Source organism: Botryllus schlosseri, chromosome 2 (assembly GCF_051294905.1).
Source record: "Botryllus schlosseri isolate E-star chromosome 2, Bs_hap1, whole genome shotgun sequence".
NCBI lineage: Eukaryota > Metazoa > Chordata > Ascidiacea > Stolidobranchia > Styelidae > Botryllus > Botryllus schlosseri.
In genome coordinates, this window is record NC_137237.1 from 18,927,516 (window position 1) to 18,953,394 (window position 25,879).

Consider the following 25,879-nt stretch of genomic DNA (forward strand, 5'->3'; position numbering starts at 1 on the left):
GAATCACATTTATTTTCGATTAGTATAATTCAGAGCAACACTTCTTACGAGGCGTGAAATATTCTGTGAGAAATGATTAAATGCATAGGCTACGCATCATTGGACCGAGAAGGACTAAAAGTTTCAATTTCGGCTGCAAGACGTATCATTTTCAGTTCCCCAAATACGGCCTTCTGACAGGTTGCTGGGACAACGCTGATCTAGTTATTCAGGGATAAGGGCCGAGGCCTCATCTGTGAGGGAAGATCGGTCTCGCACCTCTTTTAAGTTTCATAGAGGCTCAGATATAAATTATGATGATTGATTTGATGGGCAGTTTACTGGTTGTGCCTAAGAATTCGCGACCTTCACGAATATCACGAAGAAAACTTGAGCAAAATCACATGAAATTGCCATGGATTATTTTGAAGAAGAATTGTATTTAAGTGTTTATAAACATTGACCTATGAACTGATATCCTCAGCAATTATGTGCCTATAAATCACTATTCGAACTGTTTTGTTACTTTATTTCCACCGCGCTATTTGCTCGTTCCGCTTATTAGTATCGATAGGGAATGCATTTATCTGGCTATTGTCACGTTTAAATTCAGACAATAGCGATTGACGAATTATATATTGGAAAATAAAACAATGCCGACTATATTTAAGGCATTCTATTTTTACATTGTCTAGAAACGTGTAAATTTCCGAGATTTGTGGGCGCATCTGAAAATATTATCTACTAACTCTCCTATAAAACAGTATATGAAGAGGCGGAAACGTGTATCGTATTGCGTTCAGTTCTATATATCCCTGCCTGGATTAGTTATTCAAAACATGTTAATATATCACGTTAGTAAGTTAGTAAGTATTAGTATGCAGTGGAGAATGCGAGACAAGTCTGCCGAAATATAAATTCATATTTTTAAAATTTCTAATTGTGATAAATGCTATGGACGGAATGCTAATTTTCGTCGGTTTGATGGAAAATCACGGTCAATGATATAATTTGATCAATACATAATGGCATAACTTCTAATTTATTCACCTGGAATATTCCATTTATTAAATGCTATAGGTCTATTATTAACCTACTCCAAGACACCTGCAACCCTGAATGGAGCCATGAAAGCAATGATATAGTACAAAACCATTATGGATCGTATTTCAGTATCACAATCACTACGAAAGGCGAAAAGCAGACGCAATCTTACTTTTGGTCAATATTTTGAGGCTTACTTTCATTCGCAATAAACAAGGTGGTCGTAACTAACAAAAACGTATCGTTTGCGATCAGCGATTTTGCGAAATAAATATATTTCAACATTAAAAATATGGAAATTCAAACTGAGGATCTATAAATATATGAAGAATTTTCTCTTCAACACAACAAAGATCCGAAAGTACACTAGCAGGCAAACGATCAAATAGTTGCGGCAATTCGAAATTATCTATCCGAAACCAATCGCATTCAAATACATTTTTGTTGTGCGATCGTTTCAAGTCATGCGGCATTTGTCCGCCCAGCAAATTTGAACACAGAGCGCGTTTGTCGTGTGTCTGCAGTATCGCCACGTCCATTTTCTTTTCAAAGTGGCATTTTCGGTATACGTCCGGCGTCAAGGCATGCTGCTAGTTGCCCTGAAAAAAATTCAAAGTCACAAATAGCTGCCACACGTGTCAATGCTTGTCAACAAAGCTATTAACATCGATCGACACTCGAAAGATGCTGATTTATCCAGCGCCCGCGGCAAACCGTATTTTATTGAACTCTAGTTTAAATTCACCGTGAAAGTAGTTTGAGGCTGTCAGTTCCCCAACAGCTGTCGAGGTGAGATTTACTTTCGACGTCGTGATTTCGATGGTCATGGCGGTTAGGGATTATATGTTTTGTTTGTCAAATTATAATAATGTTTGTTTGATATTCAGGGATCATACTAGGCTGTAAAATGTTGGCTTTACATAATTTTCGTCGCGAGATCTCAATTTTAATATTTATTTTCCACTGCTTCATCGTGGATTTAGCCATGGGAGCTCTTGGAGATGTGATTACAAATTTTCCCGATCCTATTAACTTCAAAGCCTTGGATATTAGCGAGAAAAACGACACCAATACGTCTTCTCAATATGAAACCGGAGACGGATATGTCATTCCAGATCATCTTCTGGATCCTGTCATGTACAAATGGTTTCCTAATCACGATTTTCCGCCAACCGATCCGCCGACCGTGCCAGGAGAAACTCCTCTTTTATCTCGACAAATGAGCAACACTAGTGCTACTGAATATTCGCAAGTCGAATCCGACGACTCCAGAAATCATGCGAATCATTCGAATACGGAGAGCAAGTCAACGCAGCTAGCTGTCCTTATCGAGCAATTCTCAGAAGTTCCGGAAGGTAAGATAGCATAGATATTGCGCAAAATTTATAACTGGTGTCGGCCTACTTCTGCTCTACACACCGACTTTCTGTGGTTAATTGAGATGATCAATTGCGGTGTTTTGATAACGATGAGTAAGCCTATAGTAACAGTACCACAGTTCATATTGTTATCTCGTGTTAACTCTGAGTGACGAAGCAGTAATGGTCCGTCTATTGATTCGTGAACGGCCCAGTCATCTATAATCTCAAAACGATTCACCGCATTGCGTGGCTTCTATACTATATATGGACTATTTATTTGGCACATTATAGGCTATTTCAGTCGCAAGATCTGTAAAGCCCATAACCTGTGTAATTCCGACCATACGTTCTTGTTCTGAGTCGCCAGCCAAATCATAATTACTCGCACAAACCGCAACATGTATGCCAAAGAGACAGATACAACAACAAGGTTTGTTTAGTCTCCGGGAACGATGACTAATTTTGAACTTTGCACATAAAATCTTCCTTATTTGGCAATATCGTAGGATGGGTTAGGCATATACCTTTTACCTTCGACCGATAAATATCTAGCATTCTATATTTCGATTTCTGTATATTTAAGAATTATTATAATAATTCGTAAATTATAGCTACAAGTTTCAACGAACCCCGGGATTGGTTGACAATAGAATTGACGTTACATTCCCTTATATAATGTTTCTTAGTTCCATATAGAAAACATATAGTCAATCGCATAAATCGTGTTAGTGTTACTGAAAAAATACTGCGCGAAAGGAATAACGTTCGTAGAAGACGGTATTCTTGAGGACGTATTTACCGCAGGAATACGTGCGGATATCTGTATGCAATCTTGCAAATTTACTGTAGCGACAGTAAAATTCATGTGTAAAATGTATATTTTCCCTGCTAATTCGCACTGGTGAGACAGCAGTTACTTGTGTATACAGAATAAGATTACACGCTGAAATATAAAATATATCAGCAATGCGCAATTTTAAATATGCGCAGAATACATCATAAGTTGAATGTATTTTCTAGCAGCGTTTTTTTTTTTTCATTACTAATTTTAGTATTCTTCAATCAACTAGGATACAGTTCTTCGCGATATAACTCACCAAATCACGTCAGACACGAAGCACAATCTTTTTAATCAAAAGGGACGGAGCGAATTATTTGGCATAATTAAACACAATATGGTTTCGAATACAGTAATACAGGCATTAAGATGAATAGGGGCCTTAAAATCACCGGTTGTAACATCCTTAATCCATTAAACTAATGAGAAATTTCAGTCGCGTGATTAATGAGTACAGGAATATTCAGCAGATATAAATAGACTTCTAGTTTTATGACGTTTTGTCGATTTGGCGTCTCTTCAGAAGACTGGGCTGAATGTGGGTAACTGCAATGCAGCAACATGCTGGTAGCATCATATATTTTTAGCTGCGCAGCTGGTATTTTTAGGTTCTTTCTTGAAATTAATATATTTATATCGCCAAATCCGATGAAGATGAGATTTTGATTGTCCTGTTGTTGTTTTAGAAATATACATATACATCAATAATTCCCATATAATCAAGATTTATGATTCATTCTCCGAAAAAGAAGTGTTATTAGCGTTAATATTAGAGTGTCACTTCTTTTATTGTAATACTTGGTATTACGTATAGTAACATTCCATCGAAACATTCTCATCGCTATGTACGTTGTGCGGCGCATTACAGGTGCTAACGCGATATCCGAACAATAATTTACAGGTTCAGATATGTGTAATTGGAGATGAAGCCTTTAATTTTTCGATATTCATGTCATCATCTCAAGTATCGCATCAAGCTTCAGAGCTTTGCTGAGCCTTGATCCACGATTTTTCTGGGTAGGAAATCATTACGCACGTCGCTCAAGTGGAATAAATTCTAAAAGGGTGTTATTTTTGGTTGCTTACCCGTCTTAGAATAGATTCATGACAATTGCGAGTAGTATTTTGTCAAAAGTATATAAGCAAATACAATTATTGTGAATTTTCACACACATTATAGGCTATATACTCTATGGTTATAATAACAGCGTTGTGCTCATCTACAATGTTGAATAATGTCATATAGATCAGTTGACAGGGACGATGAGTGAGACTATACGTGAACCAGTGACCTTTTAAAACTTCGAAGTTAATAGACCCTATAATACCGATGACCATAATTTGAGGATTGTCCTATCGATGTATATAATAACGAAATTATGTCCCAAGCCATAATTGTCTATAATTATTGTGTTGAGGTTGGGTAAGACTGGTTAATATAGAGCCAAGAGAAGTAGAACTTGCATATAGCTGATTATAACAGTGATATTAGTGCATGTGTTCTAATTATTATTTTATTTCATAGGCTCACGCGTCATGCACTCTTTTCAAATATAAGTGAATAATTTCCACCAGCCCGATATTTCTTTTTAGTGTTCCTGCTCTGTTGACTTATAGCACGGCCCTCTTTCGTTCTAGGCTTTCCATGACATCGCTTGCGCTGATCATTTTTATTTATCAATTCGCGTGAAGTAAATATATATATTGCCTGATGACCTTGTCCTAATGTATTTGTAACTTAGTATGGTTGATATGGGATGGTTAACGTAATAAAAGGTTCAACTTTCGATTTAAGCGGTTAAAACGGTTTAGGGTGTAGCTATCGCCATATAGGTTTGTTCAGGGCCAGTTTATATCGTATTCCCAGTATATACGGTTGAGAGATCGCATTATGACGTGTCCCGGTGTCCGCATAATATGATACTTATTTATACTCATATTTTAAAATTATATATGATCAGTATACCTACCAAAATATGCTCTAACTGGAAACTTGTGGAACTGGTTACAAAACGTTTTGCGACGCGGGTACATTCTTTTCAGTCTGTCTATCTTCTCTATAAGCCGCAAATCACCGTTCCCCAAAATATCCTCTCCGCAAAAGATTCTGTATGATGGAAAGATAAAGTCAGCAATATACGATCGTCTCTGGAGGTACAAAACCTTCATATTGCAATAAGACAATATGTTGGTATTGCCAAATTTATTCCAATTTGAGATTGACTCTCATCAGGAGCGAACGGCAGAAATGAGATTCACCAAATTCGAAATATCGAAAAAAAATTGTCGTTGTGTCGTAAAAATGACAAGTAAGCATACTCGCGAATGGCATTTAATAATGCAGAGGTGACGGTATATTGGATATAACAGTCACAAATTCGTCTTTGAAAATAACCGAATAACAGCACAATAACACTAATGAAATCTTCCCTGAGTATAAATAAGTTTTTTTCTGACGTCAGAGCGAGGATGCAAAACAGTTGGAAAACTGCTATATAGCTTACTGCTTTCTGGTTAATATGTGTGCAATGTGCATGCGGATACGTAATTGAAGTTTAAGGATTCCTATTTAAATTATAGACGAGGGATTTCGGGATGACGACCGACACGTACAAAAGACCATAAAATCCCGACATAAGCGGGAGGTACAACGCTTTGCGAAACGAAACTGGGCCTCAAGCAAACCCCGGGCTTCTGCACGGCCATGGAGCAGGAAACCGACCAGAGTTCCACCCCCGAATACCCAACGTCCACGCAAGCCAGAAACTCCCAAAGCGACACAAATGTCCATAACTAAAACTCCGATCACGAACGTTTCTCAAAAGACGACGCTGCATACACCAAAAAGCACATTGTCTCCAAAGCGTCAAAACGGAACGCGCAATTTTCCGAATCGTGTCAACGCTGTTCAGAGATTACCTGTCACTCCTAGGAAAAGCTCCAGTCCTCAAACGTTGACAGTCGTCAGACCGGACTTGAATCGAAAGGGTCTTATAAAAGCAACAACTTTAAAACGCCAGGCCCCGCAATATGACGCACTAGCAACGGTGAGCATCAATTACATCAATCGTAATACTTTTCTGGTATAAGATGATTGCTATAATTCCCGTATTTCTTATTACTCGAAAAATATAATTCATGCGACTGCAGCGAGGAATACCGTCATATGATTTAAATCTGGTACAATGTCTATAATTTCTAACTTATACATGTGTGATCTTTGGTATGGACTGTGGTATGGTATGGTGTGTTCTTTGGTCTTTTTGGTGGAGTTCGAAACAAATCGATGTTTGTGCGCCCACCCCGAGAATTGGGAATACTTGTGTGGGGGATTTATTTCCATATAATTATATAAATACCTGACAAATATGCCATACTGTACATTGAAATGTTTAAATAGGTTCCTTGTGGTACAGAATTTGAATATTGCAACGAACAATACATTCATATTCGCAATTTATTCACTATAGACTATTCTCTCCGTGTATTTCATTAGTGTTGCGTCTCTGGCTATATAGTAGGCCTATAGCTTATTTGTATTGCACTAATTGCATTTTTGCTTAACGCTCTCGTTTTGTGAAATCTCTCGTTGTTGTTGTTGTTATACCATTCTTACTTCACACTACCTATTTCATCTTTACATTTCGAATTGCAATCTCCGTATTATACTGATGGCCACTACCGACGAGGGTCAGTTGAAAAGCTTATAGTGAATAAATTGCGAATATGAATGTGTTGTTCGTTGCAATATTGAAATGTTTCCAAATACCCACACTGCTAATGACGTATTTGAGCATTGAGGCCACAGATAAATATATGGGCGTAAAATAGGTATATTTTTACTGGCAGGTTTCCTCCAACGCAGGGTGAAAAAGTTACATATAGTCTAATTCTAAGTCAAAATCAAAATCATGGATTCGTGAAAATATTTTAGACCGTGATTACAATTATCCCAATATTGTGAATTATTTCCCGCTGAAGAGCATATTATCCTTATTGGATCCATAAAATCTTTTCGTCTGCATTCTTCTTCTGGAGCTAAATAAGACTGAAAACCTTTCCGTAGCAACTGCGAATCCGAACGACGTATTCAAAATGGAATATGTGGATGAAATGTTCTTCGAGCGATTGCGACAAAGCCGGAAGACAACTAAGAACAAGGAGCTGCTTTGCAGATAATCTGACCGGAGCCAATTTTGAAAAGTGCAGCTACAGTATGTTGTTCAGTTTCAATGGGTATAGGCTAACTACGAATTCTGTGGCAGTGGCTGTTGCAAACTGCATGCGTGTGCGGCATACGATTTATTCGTCGATCAACAAACATTGACGATGTAACAGGTTATGGCGTCTAAAGTGTTATGTCTAGGGCCATTTAAAGTCCTTAAAGTCATATTTTTTTCTATGCATCAGTAAGTCGTGAAATCAACTTTAACGCAAAAATCGCATCCATATGGGGTATATTAAGAAAGTTATAAAGTCATATAAAGTCATATTTTCCTGGTTAGGTCATATTTGAGTTATAAAGTCATATTGTTGTATACTTTAAATAAAAAGTGCCAATTGAAGCAATTACGCACTAAGAAAGTAAGGCAATTTCTGATTGAACGAAGGCAAACTGTAGGGTTAGCCTACATAACATTACAGTCGCAGACCTATGAGGTCACACATTGCATTGTGTTGATACACAATCTGTTTTACTTCTGTGCACTGAAGTGGGACGTAATTTGAAGTTCAGAGACTTCCACAAGCGAAAGAAATAGTCAACGCATGAGAAGCTGAAGGAGTTATTGTCAAGAGCGTCAAAGATTCAGTGAACGATCCAAAGTTGACGAGTCAGTTAACAGAAATATGCCTCCACTGCAACAATATTTCAAACTTGATACTGAAAATGGAAAGTTGTACGTACACCATCAAAGAGGCCCATGCTGATCTAAATGCCCTCGATTTCGGAAAAGAGCCGCTTGAGCTCAAAAATTACATTAAGAAGCGATTGGACGAAAACGATGTGAAACAAATTATGGAGCTACAAAGACAAGACATTTCACCAGCGCTGTATGCAAAACTGCAGAAATGTCAACCAACATCAGCGTCTGTGGAACGCTCATTTTCCTTACTAAAGTCATTTCTACTTCCAAATGGTAACTTTAAAGACTCCAACATTCCACACTACATGAAACTGTACTACAAAAGTGGTTTAAAATGAAAATGGATGTGTATTATTGTTATGTTGTTCATGTTTTACTCGTCAGTTCCATGAGCGACGTTGGTTACATGTAAAAATACACGATTTTCGCATAAAGTCATATAAAGTCATATTTTCCCAAAAATAAAGTCATATAATTGAATTTTTAAGGTCATATAAAAATGGCCCTAGTTATGTCCATACAAACAAACAAAATCTCTTTCAAAAATGGCCTGAACCTTTCAAGCACTAGTTTTGTAAGGTATACCTTGCAGCCCATAACGGACATCTGGATCCATATTGGGAAACGCCGGTAAAAACGGCATTGAGATGCCTGAGAAAAGTTTGGAAGAGAACATTGGAATTTTTGAGATAGCTCGCAAAATACGTAATTTTACGTTTATACGTTAATACGTTTATTTACGTAATTATTTATTTTACGTGGGTATCATCATTATTAAAAGTTTAGAGTGGCACTTATCGCCCGTTAAGGTCATGTGCACCACTTGGGTCACCATATTTTGGGTGTCTGAAAAGAGGACACTTTTTCAAAATTCTCAGACTCACAATACTGGAGTAAAGTCCGAAAAAAAATAATGAGTTTGTAAAAACGGTCATCTGTCCGGCTCAACTCCCGAAATACCGACTTTCTATGAGATTTTCCGTTGACTGACTAATAAGGCTCAAGTCCCGAAAATCCCGCCGGACCGTTACTTGAGCGCTGATTTCCTATATCTCGGTCCAATTTCCGCACGTACATTTAACCAAAATTTCCAAAAAAGAGGACAGATTCTAAAAAAATGAGGACATTTAGGCGTCTTCCGAGGACACTTTCAGAAAAGTAAAAAAGAGGACAAATCCTCTTAAAAGAGGACGTATGGTAACCCTAGCACCACGGACTACCACACAAACAAATTCAGAAAAAAATGCATTCAAGTGAAACTGCTGCTAGAAATAACAAATTCATATACTACGGGCAATAGGTGGTTTAATTGGAGCAAAGCGACAAATACCGTTGTGAGGTCACTGATCAAAGATATGAAGCTTTTCTGCATTTGCAATTCTACAATCACACCGATAAGGATGATGTTTCCGAATTCCTATACTGATATATCCTAGGGTTACCATACGTCGGGATTTTTTTTTCTCCGGATTTTACTCCAGTGTTCGAAGTTTGAAAATTTTGAAAAAGTGTCCTCCTTTCCCGATTCCAAAATATGATAACCCTAATATATCCGATTTCAGGTAACCTGGTGGAGGAACGCCCATGTAAACCAAAATTATGTCCTACGAAGCCTTCAAAGACGATTACGAGGTATCAGACTTTGTTCATTTTCAATATGAAAGTTGAAAATGAGAATTTCAAGAAAATATTCCTTCTAGCACGAGTAAGTGGTCCACTTGGAGTTCGTGCAGTGTAACCTGTGGATTAGGTGGTGCGCAATCAAGGAGAAAAACATGCTTCAAGGCGATCGGTGACGGATCACAACAAAACAGCGTAGTGTGAGTAAATATCTATTTAAGGAGCTTCCTGGAGGTATACATAACTTCAATATACAGTTGAATAGTATAGTCATATTGAAATGAACCCGAATATCTGTTTGTCTGCGTGGATGTGGATAACAGTATAGTTACGGAGTGAAATATATACGCAAACTTGGAAGCTTGACTTCAAAATTATAAATCAATCCGAACTGCGAACGATATAAGTAGGACACCAGGCTGCTAAGTTACCATCCGCCATATCTATCGTGTGACTTATATATGTGATATCATATCAGACTCGATATACACACATCAGGTATTGAGGTAACAGTTTCTGTGTCATTTAGTAGATGCAGTGGAATATCTTTTCAAAGAAGACCCTGTCGCTACTCGGTTGGTTGTCCATTGTGGGATACGTGGGGTTCTTGGAGTAAGTGCTCGAAAACTTGCGGTACGGATGGAGTAGCATTCAGGACAAGAAATTGCATCGTGAAAAGATACATTACCTTTGATCTGAATGGTGAGTGTTTCGCTAACGTTTGCTTCCATATCACGAAGGGTTGGTTCTAAAATATGACACTTTCTCAAGCATCTATAGGCCAAGGTCGATGGCGATGCCATATGTAAATATATATATATATATCAAACAGTTGTGGACAGGCGCAACCATATCTATGTTGTCCTCCTTCGCATTGACTTCCAGTTAATGCCTTTCATAAAACTTGTCAGTTCGTTCGAAAGTAAAATGTTTCCTAACTGTCAATAGGTTATAGTTATAAAGTCCCGTAATACAGTCATAGGACCGGATTATTTTATAGGTGTTGAGGACGCAGTTGACAGCAGTCTGGATCCGACGACTATGCAAAATCCCAACATCGTTAATAAGGTTTGAAACTTTATGAAGTCAGTTTTTGTCATGCATGTATACAGTGAAAGTATTACCCTGTATTGTGAACAACGGGCCTTTTCTATACTTGGAACTATTCTTTTATAATTTATACCAATGTATCGATATCATCAGAAATGTCCAAATATGAGCTGACAACATGTAAGATAGAATGTGTCTGACGATACGCGTTATATATTGCATAGCTCCAAGTTGTTTTTTAAAATTGGGTAACAGCGTCGTTTTCGTGATCTGAAATGAACTTTTCATCTATATGTTCAAAGAAGATATCAAGCTTATATGTATAGATTTTCAGTCCAACCTTATGTCACGGAATTATGTCGCGGTAAATATATGCATTTGTGTAACGAAAATAATTCGAAACACCGACCAAAAATGTCAATACAATTTCAAACGTCAAGTTTACAACATTTTGACGGACTAATAGGGTAACCTACAATTTCAGTCAGACTGTAGTTTGAGCACCTCTAGAAATTTGATAGCATTGTAGTTTAGATAAATAATATGTAATATGAATACGGAAATGTCGAGGTCTGAGATTCAGTTATTCAAATAGGAGGAAATTTATAGCTACTTGCGTCAGCTATCAAATGGTCCTATCGTTTCGGATAGATTGTGATCTTGAGCGAGTTCTTAGCGATTTAGTATTCTTAATTTGTTCTATCTGCGGGTAATTTATAGCTTCCAAAGCAATATTTAAATTCATATGTTGCCTACTTTTTCTGAATATATGTCACTGTAATGCTTATCACTCACTTGAAGAAACTTTTAAATACTGTTTCACTGTGAAGTGCTGAGCACATTTGTTTTGGGCGAAACAATGAAAATATACTTCGCGCATATTCTCTATCATTACAATTTCCGTTATTATTAACAATCTTATTCCGGGTAAGGTATTCAATTTTATCGACTTATTTTGTAAATCGTGGTTCATTCTTGCGTAAATCCAACACAGTATTTCCTACCACAAGCCGATCATAATTTTATACTTGTCGTCAGTATTCCGTTTGTAAACTAATTTTTGAGGTTGCTCGGGATTCTATAATCCACATATAGGTAGGGTCCACTGTATTAAGTATATAATGCGTACAGCAGTTACAGTTACATGTCGATTTTCGTTGATCCCGTACATTGAGGATGAACTCCACTCCACAGAACACGTTGCGCTGGTCTCTATGAATGCAATACGTTTCTCTGAGAGCGCGGATTGTGTATATTTTCTTAGAGTATGATTCAGGACAGATCATGTTGCAGATTTAATGCATGTGCGATAAATTGAAGACGCTGGCCCGCGGCGTAGAATGTCGCCGAACTGCTCAATCGGCAAATGAAATTATCAGATGTTTATCGATGGCTGTTTACTAAACAGAGAAGCGGGCGGTAATCTATGCAGATTTTAGTGATATCTCATCTTTTAAGATTCGCAACGCACCAAATTTCCAGCGAGATCTGGCGCTTCGGCGCACTCGAAATATTTTAGTTTTGTACATCAGTTTTGCATATTGCGGCCACTGGAGCCTAAAACTTTGACTGAGCGTTACTATCACGCGGTATATCGCTTTCCATATAAACGATGATCAGCACGAGTCTGGTGAATTCGCAGGAAAGGCTGTTTGTAACTCTGTACCGCAAGAATCGTAACATTCGCGATGTAGTCCCAAGGTTGGATAAACAATCATAAAGCTTTATTCCACGAATTCCGTATTATGACGTGTAGGAAGTTTCCCTGTCGTTGACACCTTTATGCCGCGTTTAGTCATCAATTCCAATCATTCGCGAAAGCATTTACGGTAGTTCATATCATGACATTTTTCGCAAAATATCGATTCGCACCGTAATTTCGCACGCTTGCCGTACCATGCAATGCGCAGTTGGGTCAACCGAGATCGGTATCGCTTATTATGACGACACACGTCAGTTTGTTGAGTTATATTAGAATATAGATGTTAACCAATCTATACGGAGGTTAGTAATCTATAGATATCAATAATTGCTCAAAATTCTTCCATCGCTAAGTACTTTCTTGATTACCCGCGGTGCCAATTATCGAGATGACAGATTCTCAATGGGTAGCAAGTTGTTTCGTTTGTCTGATCTCTATTCTACCAATCACGTGACGTAACTGAAGTTGCGTATTTCCTGCGTGTCAAAGCGCGCCTCTAACACATTCTTCGGTAGACCTGTTTTGAAGATTATTGTCAACGATGAGAGATGCGTGTTTTCGACGGTCTTTTCTCGCAAACCGCACTCTGAAGTCTGCACATGACATCGATACTAACGTTTCAGACGTGTTTTCGTGATATTATATATTATATGTCTTTGACAGAATGCAGGCGGGTTGAATCAGGGAATCCATCCTTCACAACCGGAATTACTTACCGGTAAGCTAGTCAATTCACCAAGCGGAAAACAGATCTTTCTAGTAGACGCTCCTACATGGTATTACGAGCGATTTCCGTTGAAGATTTCACCACCAAAGTTTCACCAACTGAAGCCTGTGACAGGTACGGTATGCTCCCGACTCTTATCTTTGAAATATTTATTTGCCCGTTGCTACCGCGATGAAGCTATAACAAGGTGTTTTTTTCTAAAAGTAATTCTAATCTCCGTCAATAGTCTATATTCGCTATAAGTCCATTCTCTATAATATGAATGAAATATGTAGGCAAATCTTAACGTAATGATCAAAATGAAAACCTGTTGCCAGAATTTGTTGATGCAAGTGCCTGCGCGGAAATCGGCGGTGCTTCGGAGGAAGAAAGGAAATGCGAGCTTGATGGCTGCCCCGCATCTTGGACCATGTGGGCCAATTGGTCACCGTGCACAACCAGCTGTGGAATGGGAATCAGCCGTAGACAGCGAACGTGTGAAGGAGATTCTTCCGGAGGTAATCCGAAATTTATATAGCTCCATCGAGTCACATAGCCGGAAGATCTGAATGTTTTCATGCGGTTACCGACAGCTTTCCGAGATTAAAGACTCGTATGGGCTGACTCTATTCGAAATATATGTACTCAAGTGGTGTCGTTGATCAACTGCTGAATGTTTAAGTCCAAATTGCACCTACCTGTTATTGGTATTTGGGTCGCATTCAATGATAACGCAGCTTCTCAATCGTCAACAATGGACCAGCCGTCAGGACAGATACACTTCGGGAAATATTTGAAATTATCATTGTATAGTGCGCATTGGCGTAATTAAGTATATAGGGCTACTAACTCGACTAGCTTTTTACTAGAGTACCATTTTATTTTTACCGTACCATACGTCTTGTTCCCGTCTGCCTTTACAGGAATATACTAAGGTTCATTGGCTAATCGTTTAATCTCAGCCAACGCTGAGAATGAAGTCAGCAAATTTTTATAAATACGATTACGATGACGGACGTTTATTTCAAATTCTGGACAGGAAGTGTCATTCGGCATACCCGCATTATCGTATCTACCGAGGTTATGCGTGCGACGGCAATGCAAGAATAACAACAGAAAATGATTTTGTAAGAATATGCGAAATCGTGATAAGTCTCGAAACTGCAGCCGTCAGCGTCTTAACCCAATTACCCAACAACTACAATTAGAGTAATTGCGTTCTATATCTGTGCATTTCAGAAGCAATGCTCTAATGCCCTAGAAAAATCCAAGACGCATAACGTTTGCAAATTTGTGAGCTTTATAGGCCTTTTAAGTTTGGCATTTCTATTTAGATTCCTGTATTGGCAAGAAGTACGCATACAGAAGGTGTTACACACCACCGTGTTGGGACTCGTGGCAGAGCTGGACTAGTTGTTCAGCCACTTGTATGAGTCCGGGGGCGGTGAGAGAAAGAACGCGAAGATGTATCGGGAGAACGTCCGTCATACCGCAGTATACGAAATGCGAAGGGGAAGCGACGGAAGTCGGGGAATGCAAAATAGGGGTATATCTGTACATAAAGTGTACCTTAGAATTGAAAACATTTTAAGATGTGTTAAATATCACCATCAAACTGTCCAATTACAACGATGGAACGAGCCACGGCACCGATTATATAATTATCCCTCAATTTAGTTTATGTTTCTTACATATATCATATGAGCTGACTCCGTTAAATCGTTCGGTCGAAGTCGTGCGTGTAATATAAGCCGTTAATTAAACACTGTTGCTGTTGTTGTTGTTGTTGTTGTTGTTGTTGTTGGTATGGAATTTTTTGGTGCTCGGCAGCAATGGCAGCCCTCAATTAGTTATATATGCATTGTTCCATCAAATCTGTTAAACCACCTGATGGCCATTTAGTGGATTCGATCTAAGTCAGGGGTCGCTGGTCACTTTTCAAATTCCGTAGAGTTCGCGGCACGCAAGAACGCAATATCTAGACAACATAGGCCTCACTTTTACGTCAGTACAATAAAGCTTTGCTCTCTGACATGGGCGACGTGTATAGTTAATACAAAAGAGGTAATATATTATTAAAGAAATACAAATTACAACAGCGACTCAGGCATCTATATTGGGGTTAACGAGACACGGTAGGCCATGGCCCACCGTTTTTAGTAGGCCATGGGTAGGCCTACTGGCTGAAATTATATATCCTAGTAAAACTTGATCTTGCGGAGAAGCTCTAAGCCGATTTTTAAGTGACTTGGTCTTTTTGGCAGTGTCCGGGCATTTGCACGTCAAGGGACTATACCCAGCCCATTCATTTCAGCTGATTCTCCCTCGATGGAATGGTGTTGCCATCGTCGAAACCGTTTCAACGATAGGGAGAAAAACTGATGTTGGGCACAGGAGAATAGCTAATTTTCAAACGAATAAAACAATATTTTGAAACTGAAATTAATTTCAGCATTTCAAAATGCTTTACTTTGCTGGTTCTTCCGAAATTTGAAAAATATGATATCGGACAAAGGTCTTTATGTCGACTGGTGCCATAATTACTCGAATAGAGTTAAGTTGCCTAATTACTCAGTATTATCATTCATAAAAACGTGATTTCAAAATAATTAAAAATCTCCGCCTTCGTATGTTTGGTACAGCATTACTTTTCCTTAGGCAATTGCTTAGTTGAAATTTCGAATCGATGGCAGATGGCAACTCATATAGAAGGTTACGACATTGTCGATTCAATTGTTTGGTAAATATTTGACATTTCCAGCAATTCAATTATGCCAAGTAAATGAATGACGGGAAGGTATCGAGACGAGGCCGTCACGAGAAATCCACTCCTTGGCCTGAAACGTGATGGAAATGTTAAGCACTGCGGTTGCTAATCTCACGCAAACTCTTGATATTAAGCAGTATTTCGAGCGCTTGTACATTGTGAGAGTGTAGTGAATCATCTTTGGTTTCGATCGTTGCAGTGGTGTCCCGGAAAGGAATGGGGGAATTGGGGAGCTTTCGGCGAATGCAGCGCATCGTGCAACGGGGGTTTTCGCAACAGAACGAGACTATGTCAGGCTTCCACTTGTTCCGGTCCGAGTATAGACTCGGTGAAATGCAACGATCACGTGGGTTAATTAAATACTCTCAAGTCCGTCAGGCTCGAATAATTGGTGTTGTGGTTTTCAACTTACAATCCAGGAATGCCCGTCTTGGTCTCAATGGACTTTTTTCTCTTGCTGTTCGGTCACGTGTGGAATGGGACGAAGGAAAAGATCGCGCGTATGCCTGAGCGGCGTTTCTGAAATTACTGGTGAGAATGCGACATCGCTGTTAGCGACAGCACTGGGCATACTTTTACGCAACATATACACAGCGCGAATAACACGGAACGGTTCATGAGCATATAGAGTCGGAGGTGTCGTAATAATTGTTCTTTCCTTCGGAGGTGAGGTTTGCAGCGTTGCCACGTCGCTATGACCAGCACCTTCACAGTATGCAGCGTGATACTGTAGTCCAGGGGCGTCCAACCTTTTTGGCCGTACGGTCACTTGCGGTGTATGAATGATTGCGCGTGCCACATTCGAAATTTCGCGTCCAAGATAGTCGTCATTTCTGTGGAGCAAACAATAAATAAATAAATATCAATTTCTCGGAATGTTATTTCGCGATAATGAAGTCATTAAAAAATATCTGCGTGGGCCACAGGTTGGTGTAGTTAAATCATCACAAAACTAGTCATTCTTTTTGATTTCTACCAACCTGATCATTCAGTAGCCAGAAAAAAGATAAGTCCCGCTCCACCAAATTAAACCAGCTGACTTCTGAGATCAACAGCTACCTCATACCTAGAGGCTACAATTAAATTATTCCACATAAAGGCTTGTCTGTGTTAGATGCAGTTAGACCCGAATCTATAGTGGCGATCACCCGTTTTGCACATTTATAACCCCACGATTAGTATTGCTGACCGGCTTGCCGAAACGCCCCGCGGTCTAACAGGAATGAATAAGCCATGTACATTGTACTTACATACATGTAGATCGCGCACGACCTTGTGAGAATGAATAGGCGATATACAGCGTACATAAGGGCCGTTAATATAGTATAATGTTCGGCTCCTCGCGTGTCCGAGATCAGGGTAAACTCATTACTCACAAGCTGTTTGTTACGTAACATCAGCAAAAATTACTAATTGTTTTGCGTGAAAAGTTAATATCACCAAAACCTTTCAACTTGTAGTTGCAAATGCCAACGACGCCCGTCATAATCCTACAATAATAGGCGAGACTAATTTGTTTTGTCACGATAGTGAAATTCGGTGACCACTATGACGACGATGATGAAGGGTCGCAAGGTCAAGCGGTTGCCACCTGCCAAAGTACAGAGAGTCGGCAATCGGCAGTTGCAGATTTAAGTGATCGCGGCTGTAGCACACAATATTGTTTTCAGGAAGATGTTATATCACTGTATGTCATATGGGCATTTGGGCAATCATGTAAATACTCCATAAAAATAGATCATATATTGTTTACAAAAACATACAATAGTGCACAGTACGCACTACACACAATACATCATACCTAATTCATCGTTCAAGACACTATGATTAGGGCTGGGCTCAAGTACTCGATTATGAATCGAGTATTAATTTTAATGATTCGGGTCATGTAATGAGAGATAATTTTTTCGAGTACTGCAATTTTCGAATGGTCATTTTGTAGGCTGTGATGGAAATTCGGTGGACTACGAACCGTGTTACAAACGGCTCTGTAATGCTCCTAAAGCATCTTCAATGTTCACCGGCTTCCGATGTGGCGTGGGCTCACCAGCGAACCTGAAATCGATAGCTCGGCTGAGGATATTTGGCGGAAAAGTAGGTTGACGCTGGCTAATAATATGAGCGAAGGCTATATTAATCACGTGGCGATGTCTGTTTTGATATAGAAATCAGGTGCTCACGATTGGCCATGGCAAGTTAGCTGGCAGCACAGAGAGGGGCGAACATCCGACTGGTTGCATTTCTGTGGAGCAACATTGATACATCCGAGATGGGTGGTGACTGCGAGTCATTGTACTGAAGAAACGTTAGTATCCGATCATGAATTCTAGCGAAATAAGTCACATAAGGAATCGTCATAAAAGTCTGAAGCAGGCCCACTTTGATAGACTTTAGTAGACTTTGGTAGACTTTGATATGAATCTGGTGTATCTGGTCGACTCGTAGCAAATCCGGGGGTGTTACGGATACGTATTACGTACACTCATAGCGAAAGGGGTGTGTATTCCCACCCGTGCACAACCCGTGATTATACAGGTGTGAATATACACCCGTGGTACACCAAAACAGAACATATCTCAGACTTACGCCGTAGTATAAATCAAACACAACATTTTACTCCAAATGGACTTTTTTACGTAGTGACATATGAAGGTATGCGCGTAAGCACTAGGCAGTATATAGGCACGTAGGATTTATGATCGCGATATGTTATATTGTGTCGCGCACCACCTTTTGTGTGTGAACAGTGAACACACACTATATATTTCGCTAAGAGTGTAGGTTCCGTGCGATGTCACTGCATAATCACCATGTCTTGCTTCAATAAATGATATGATGTTCGACAATCAAACACCGTTTTCCAGGGACTACGTTATGAACCATGTGAATCCCGGAGAAAATTGGTCGGTGGTTGTAGGAATGGTGATGCTGTACGAAGATGGGACCAGATATTTTACAGAGCGCGTTTTCGTGCATCCGAGATACCAGTACAAGTCAGTGACAAGAAGTATGTATTATTCCACAATTTTAAATTTATGCGATTAGACCAATTAGATCAATTACAAAATCTTCCATTTATTACTAAAACCGAATGGTGTAGGCTGCTATAGGCTACCGTAGGCTAAGCCATATATATGTAGGGAAGTCTGCCGGTAGCTTCTAATATAATTAATTTCGCAGAGGTAATTTTGTTAATCCATGTCCTAATCGGAGATGTTCTCATTGAAAAATCTCATGTTTACTATCAACTTATGGCTGTGTTAAGCCTGGTCTTCCGCTAGTTGGAATTGAAAGTAGATGTTGCGATTTAGAAAATAAAGATATGAAAATTACCCAAGTATACGCGCAGTTTCATGAAGTCAATTATGTAGAGACGTCCCATAGTCGATTTAAGAAGGCTGTCTTCGAAATTACAGGATGCATCTTCGCGATTTAACGCAAAATTACTAACTAATAATAAGTCAAATTTTCTAAAATTCATACAGTTATCGTTATACAGAGACTATTTTGCACGGTCGGTATCGCAATTTCCCTCATAAACGTTATGGAAGTGGAAATGATATAAAACATAACGATTTGATTAAGTATTATGCAAGTACAAGCAAAACCTACTTGAATATACTCTGGAACAGTGGAATTAGTTCGCTACGGACCACCTCTGATTGTACGAGTACTCTTTCGCAACTGTTTTATCTCGCTAAAATTTGAGCGAGTACTATCCTCCTTTTTTATGACGAGTAAAGTATTAAGACGATTTCAGTAAGGAATTACGCTGCTTTAATGGCCTAGCCAGCGCGGCGACAGGGCCCGTGCCCACTTTTATATCGTGACGCCATCTGTGTTCACCATGCTGTACGTCACAATGTAGCCGTGACTTCACATTATTGTTATCCGTTCCCACGATTTGCCCCCGTCATTTCCGTATTTTCAGCATGGCTATACTCATATTGAAGCTGCCACATTCGCTGTGCCGAGTGTGCAATATGCATTGTGCAACGCACGTGTGGGTGTGGGCTTGCTCGTTTGTTTGTTTTGGAAATATTCTTGAGTCCAAAACATCACAAGATTGTGATACTAATAACGAAACGACTTGGTTTAGATTAGTAGTCTGACCCCCATACTTCTATTCCAGTAAACTTCACCCAAGGTATCATATAGTGTATAGGCACATCATATAACCATATAGTTGAGGCAACTCTCATTTCCTATTTCGTAAAGCTTATACGGACGTCGTTGAAACTTTATCTGGAGGAGAATTGTTAGAGACAGGAAACTGAGATTTGCGTTCGCGATTACGAAGAAAAATAAATAAATACTGACCTGATCACATCTCTGCGTAGCACTAAGCTAGTCTAAAAGGTACTACTTTCCTGTAAGTACAATATATTTCGATAGTCTGAGGGCAGACGTCCCCGGTATTAGTAAATAACGAATCCTGCTCAGCTTTACTTACAAATCATTAAATCAAGCACTCCTTATACCTTTGACCAAAAGCAGAGATGTGACAAACTCGTGGAGGGCTACTTTCTCGTCAAATCATACCGCCACTGCAACCCTACAATTTTATGAGTTTTCTTGCAGATGATATAGCGCTCATCAAACTGCGAAGAATGGTGCCGATTACGAACACGGTGATGCCGGCCTGTATGCCGCGAAATAAGAGACCCACTCCTGGAACAGAATGCTATGTCACCGGATGGGGATACACAAGTACGTGACTGAGATGGACGAATATTGTCACACACATATCCTGATAGACTAATTCCTTATCATATTCAAAGCAATGACTAATGAGTAATGACTCTGTCTACAGCAGAGGTCTCAAACACGCGGCCCGCGAGATCGTTTTGTGCGACCCGCGTCGTCATTTTGGATTTTGAAGTTTTCGACAATATTTACCTGCTACATATATATTTTTGTTGCTTTGAGAACTTTAAATTCGCTTTAAAACTACTCTAAAACCCTGAAACTACTCATCGCATTACATTATGACATCACTTTCAAAAGTTACCGTGCGGGAGATGATCAGCTTTCACGTCATATTACCTCTTTATGATGGTAAACATGACCCGCTGATGATTCGTGAGTGAAAATTGTGATTTGGACTTGGGCGCGACCTTTTGTAGGATTACTCGAGCTCGCAGTGAAGTGGCGATAAAATAAAAAATGACTCGACTTTAGTCGGGTCAAACTTCACAATCAGGGAATGACTTGTGACTCGGAGCGCCATGACTTGGTACGACGACGAAGGCAACAAACTATCAGACTGTTATGGAGAATAATAATATATGAAAAGGTCACAGCTTGCATTGCGTAGCGTGTTTAGCTATTTAAGCAGGTCAAAATGACAATGTCAATCGTTGGCAATCTGTTGCCCGTTGATGTATAGTTAGTTACATCCTGTGTCATCTTGGGTCTGTTTATCCATGTTATTATCGCCAATTAAAGGTGGCGAGTGAGATAGTGGTACGCTTCACCTCTGTAACAATAATGGATTCATCGGCGATTGGACTGTTTTATTACTATGACACAATAATCATTATATCCAAGTTGTTATTGATCAGTTCCGATACTCGAAAGTAAATCTAACTCCGATGCATGCACGTCATGATGCATTTGTGCACTAACAAGGTGTCTATAACTAATTATTTTGACAAACTTTATGCCAAGTACAACAGAAAAGTTATTCAAATATTTAAAAATGTGATTTTTTTCGTGCCAGGCCTGAATTCACAATAGTAAATCACATTTCCACGAAGTTGTGTAATGCCAGTCTGCAAGGTCGCGTCCAATAAGGCCTACTTGGAAATACATTAAATAGCCTACCCCTGTTATTGGAGCTGCGGCCCGCTAAGCCATCAAAAACCAGGAAATTGGCCCGCGAGCATATTTGAGTTTGAGACCTCTGCTCTACAGTCTACAGACAGCTACAACCTTCGGGAAAATATTCACGCGGTTTTTGTGGCAATTTCACGCATACAAGTGACGCAGAATTATCACAAAACTTCCTACTACTTTTCAGATCTCTAAGTGTAAAAAGTAAGTCCCGCAGTAGAAGTGGAAGTAGTGTAGAAGTTAACCAATTGAGTAAGTGGTGGCAGTAGGCAAAACCTGCTTGAGTACTTCGATAAACTATAAGTACTTAGTTGCTGACAAACCCTGAAAATAAGGTATATACGGAAAAAGTGCTTTTTAGATTGCTGTTGCATTCGTGGGATGAACTGCTTCATGTTGCCTTGTCATCTTGTCAAGCTTCTCAATTTCTGTTCAGGCGGCGACGAAAGTGCTTCGTTGTCTTTGAGTCTGAGGGAAGCGGCCGTTCCTATCATAAGGTTCGGTCAATGCCGCAATCTCGGCGAGTACTACAGATATTTTCTCGACTCGCGAATACACATGTGCGCCGGCAACCCCATCACTGCTTCATCCGACTCGTGCACGGTAAACGCCCTTCATTTTTGGCAGCCTACACCTATGTATAGCTGGGCTTTACGGGGCACATTGGGGCGATCGTGATTTGTACTCGTAATTGATTACGATTTTTGAAGTCGTCGTAATCCATTATTTGGCATAATGGATTTCTTTGCAAAATTGGGATTACTTTTTACGTTTACTAGGAATATGACAAGCTGAACGGTGAACATTTGTAAACAATGAATAGTACGATATGTGCTCGATGAAGGAGCGGCGCTCCGAAAGCTCGTGTAACTGTAATAAAGTTATATAAATCTAGAAGTGAACGTTAAATAGAGTGTGGAAACTAACAAGGTACGATATATGAAGTTATTAATAGTAACGTCGGATTTGTAAACCCCACGGCTTATTATTACGTCACAAGTATACTTATCATTTCGTATAACAAGTTCTCCGCACGTATAGTCGGTAAATATTCGATGAAGTAGTATGATTGATAAAACCACCGCCATGCCTTGGGCCTGGTCATCAACAGATAATACTACCTCGTAGAAAGAGGGTGATTATCACCGCTCCGATTAGATTCAAATAGTAATTATAGTATCGCAATTAATGACGTTTGATGCTTTGGTTAAATGGTTAAATGCTTACTTAACGCAGTTTAAATGTTGCCGGTATGGTCGAAAAGTATGTACCACTGACAAAGGTTTGAAAATTTATAATCATCAAATAAAGCATGACAATTTCCACATCGATCAAATCATTAGAAGTTAACGGTTGCTGATATAAATCATAACTGAGCTATTCGTTGCCGTTACCGGTATCGACGACTCGCAATATCCGCAATAGGTGGATTGGACGTATGTTTATTTTATCTTATTCTCCTACGGCCGTTACTCAGAATTTGATTCCGTCGTGACCCGCTGATAGGCCCAGGACCGTAACTGCCGCATCCCAAACACCCAATTGGGGGGTGAGGCTAGCTCGAAAGGGATCCAAAACTATTTCGTGAAATAACATAAATTATAGTTTTTTTCAAAAATTTTTCGCACTGCGCGCGATTTCATGTTGCCACATATCTTGTCTATTGGGTAGCCTACCCTTCCCCCAACAAAAAATAAGCATGATTTATAGAAATGGGCACTTCAGCGTCGGCCATGTAACATGCGACTTCGAGAAGTGTGCCTGGACGATCAGCTGCGAGAAGACCTTGGCCGAAAAGAACTGCCCTTGTGCTGACCGAAAACTTCGCTATATATACAATTATAGGCCTACACAGATGTTTAATTGTCCATAGGCGCCTATATGGCTGACACTGAATGTTTTGACGATCTGAGCCCCACAAGGCAAATGCAATTTCGCAGGGAAAAATTATTTGCCAGTAAAGAAATACCAATTTGAAATCGAGCGCGTCTTTTAGTTTATTAAATTTTGGCGATTTCAGTATCTTTTGACATAGCAGATAGGAGGTCACGAAATAGCATCATGTAACGAAGTCATTATACCCACGGATCCGCCCAAAGGTGTTTAATTATTATTTACGGGTCCTACCTTTTCCAACACACCTCACTCAGCTCTACCAGTAAATCTGATTACGTGAACAGAGAGAGGATATAAAATTGATAGCTATAAAGATGCAATTCAGGATTATATTGACCGATTCAGTCATGAAATATATAAATTTTTCGCACCTGGCGCGTTTAGGCGATATCAGCTAACTCACTAAACAGTACACCCAGTGCAGCTTAAAGTAGAGGCAAAATGCGTATATCGGGGGCTTCGCTTCACCCTATGAGGGCCAAAGACCCACGTTTTTTTTGAGGGGGGGGGGCGGGCTGGCGAAGTGGTGTTACGATCCAACGGTCCTTGATAGGCATACACCATATTATCATTGGATTTAGCTAGTGTTAAAATCACTGGGCCGAGAAATCGCCAGTTATGACGTTGGGCAATGGATTTGTAGTGACGTAACGTGAAAGTACTTCGTTACTGAATGCCCAACTCTGGTTTTGTATCGCGCAGGGTGACTCCGGAGGACCCCTTGTTTGCCAGAGGAACAGGCGATGGTACATTGGCGCAGTCACCTCGTTCGGATTCGCTGACTGCGGTACTCCGGGCCACGTCGGAATTTACGCTCCCATGGATACGTACGAGACTTGGATTCGCATGACGTTGAATGCGCACACCTACGAAAGATGTTAGCTCGACTCAGCGGCAAACTGTCTTGCCTGAAGAAAAATAGGCCGGTTCATCAGCAGGCCAGAGAGACGTGGATCGCAAGATTCATCGGAAAGTTAGCGTTCGTCTGCTGACGTGTTTTAGGCAGCATTTCAGATCTTCACATTCGATTTACCGAAGACATTTATTGCTGTCATGCGCTTATACGTTTTTCAAGTTACGATCTTGACATTTTCTGATTCCTTTTCTCATTATGCTATTTAACTTTTAGTAGTTCAAAAGTGAGACATCAAAAATTCATTCCATTATTTCCTTTTGAGATATAATATATCACAAAATAGGAATATATCCTGTCTTCGTTTCAGAGGTAATCGACCTAATCAATTCTTTGAAACGATTACATTCTCCAAATTTAAAGTGTATTTAATATTTATTGAGTAAAAAGTAAGGGTCATCGGTAACAGATGCCCTTTTTCATTTTTCGTCACCTCTCGTGGAAGATACAAACTGGATTACATAAATTCGCAAACACTATGTAACGACTGGGTCTCTTCTCTGGAATATATCCTTTCGCCCAGTTTGTACCTTGACTTGCATTTTCTTGCCCATGGCTATTTCTGTGTCTGGACGATATCAATGTTGCAACAGATTGACTCACTTGTTGTCCCTCCCGTATACAATTATAGCTGACCAGCTATGATGAGCTGCACTGTATGACTAAATGCCTACCACAACTTGACCTTGCGTCCTAGTAGTGAATTCTCAATTCAAAAAGACATGTGATTGCATTCAATACAGTTTATTCTGATACGTCATTTGTCGTAGAGAGTGTAAGAGAGTCTCATATCTTAAAACCCCAGTTTATATACTCCGGGTTCATCATGCAATAGAGAGTATATCGAAAAACGGAGTAAGTTACCGTGATATGGGTCGTAGGCCCTATTAGACCGATCACGTGGGGAATTGTTACTACAAAATATGGAAGTGTTATATCATAGTGCTTTTCAGCCGGGTGTATCGTATACCCGAGTACCGGGGTGTACCAACATTTTTGAAGGGTGTACCACGCCGATGGGGTGTACTGGGGGGTCTCAGATCCTCATTATAATAGACCTTCCCTTTGTGATGTCACAAGCGAATGTTTCTCATCATTTAGCGTTAACCATTACTAAGTAATGGACTTGTTGGGTAGAGCTAACGTGTATTCAGCTTGCGATATCTGTATAATTTGAGTATGGAGGAAACAATATTTTGAATTGGTAGACATGCTTGCTTATAAATAGCGTCGTGCACATAATTGCAGGAGTGTAGCCAGGAGGCCTCGGGTTTCGAGTTTCAGAATTAACGAATTGGTTCGG

The 25,879-nt window shown here is 39.7% G+C and overlaps 1 protein-coding gene across 2 annotated transcripts; it reads left to right on the forward strand.

Annotated features, from left to right (window-relative positions):
• Nucleotides 1-1,877: 1,877 nt before the first annotated feature.
• Nucleotides 1,878-25,336, forward strand: LOC145434008 (uncharacterized). 2 transcript variants are annotated; one of them, XM_080311281.1, is made up of 18 exons: nt 1,878-2,378; nt 5,803-6,269; nt 7,289-7,436; nt 9,650-9,719; nt 9,788-9,907; nt 10,237-10,409; nt 10,708-10,775; nt 13,123-13,300; nt 13,504-13,683; nt 14,500-14,711; nt 16,132-16,278; nt 16,352-16,463; nt 17,875-18,026; nt 18,098-18,237; nt 18,797-18,939; nt 20,514-20,642; nt 22,204-22,370; nt 24,366-25,336. In XM_080311281.1, the coding sequence occupies exons 1-18, from the start codon at nt 1,931-1,933 to the stop codon at nt 24,543-24,545; spliced, it is 3,234 nt and encodes a 1,077-aa protein (XP_080167407.1). In that variant the 5' UTR covers nt 1,878-1,930; the 3' UTR covers nt 24,546-25,336. The 2 variants fall into 2 exon arrangements, with proteins under 2 accessions (XP_080167407.1, XP_080167408.1); XM_080311282.1 differs by having other exon boundaries at nt 10,240-10,409.
• The last annotated feature ends 543 nt before the right edge of the window (nt 25,337-25,879 follow it).

What these genes read in the sequence shown, in the direction of transcription:
- LOC145434008 (XM_080311281.1), top strand. Translation starts at nt 1,931, where the DNA reads ATGTTGGCTTTACATAATTTTCGTCGCGAGATCTCAATTTTAATATTT. An exon ending in AATATGACGCACTAGCAACG is followed by an intron (nt 6,270 to 7,288) that starts GTGAGCATCAAT and finishes ACCTTTCCGTAG; the next exon opens with CAACTGCGAATCCGAACGAC. An exon ending in TCGGGGAATGCAAAATAGGG is followed by an intron (nt 14,712 to 16,131) that starts GTATATCTGTAC and finishes CGATCGTTGCAG; the next exon opens with TGGTGTCCCGGAAAGGAATG.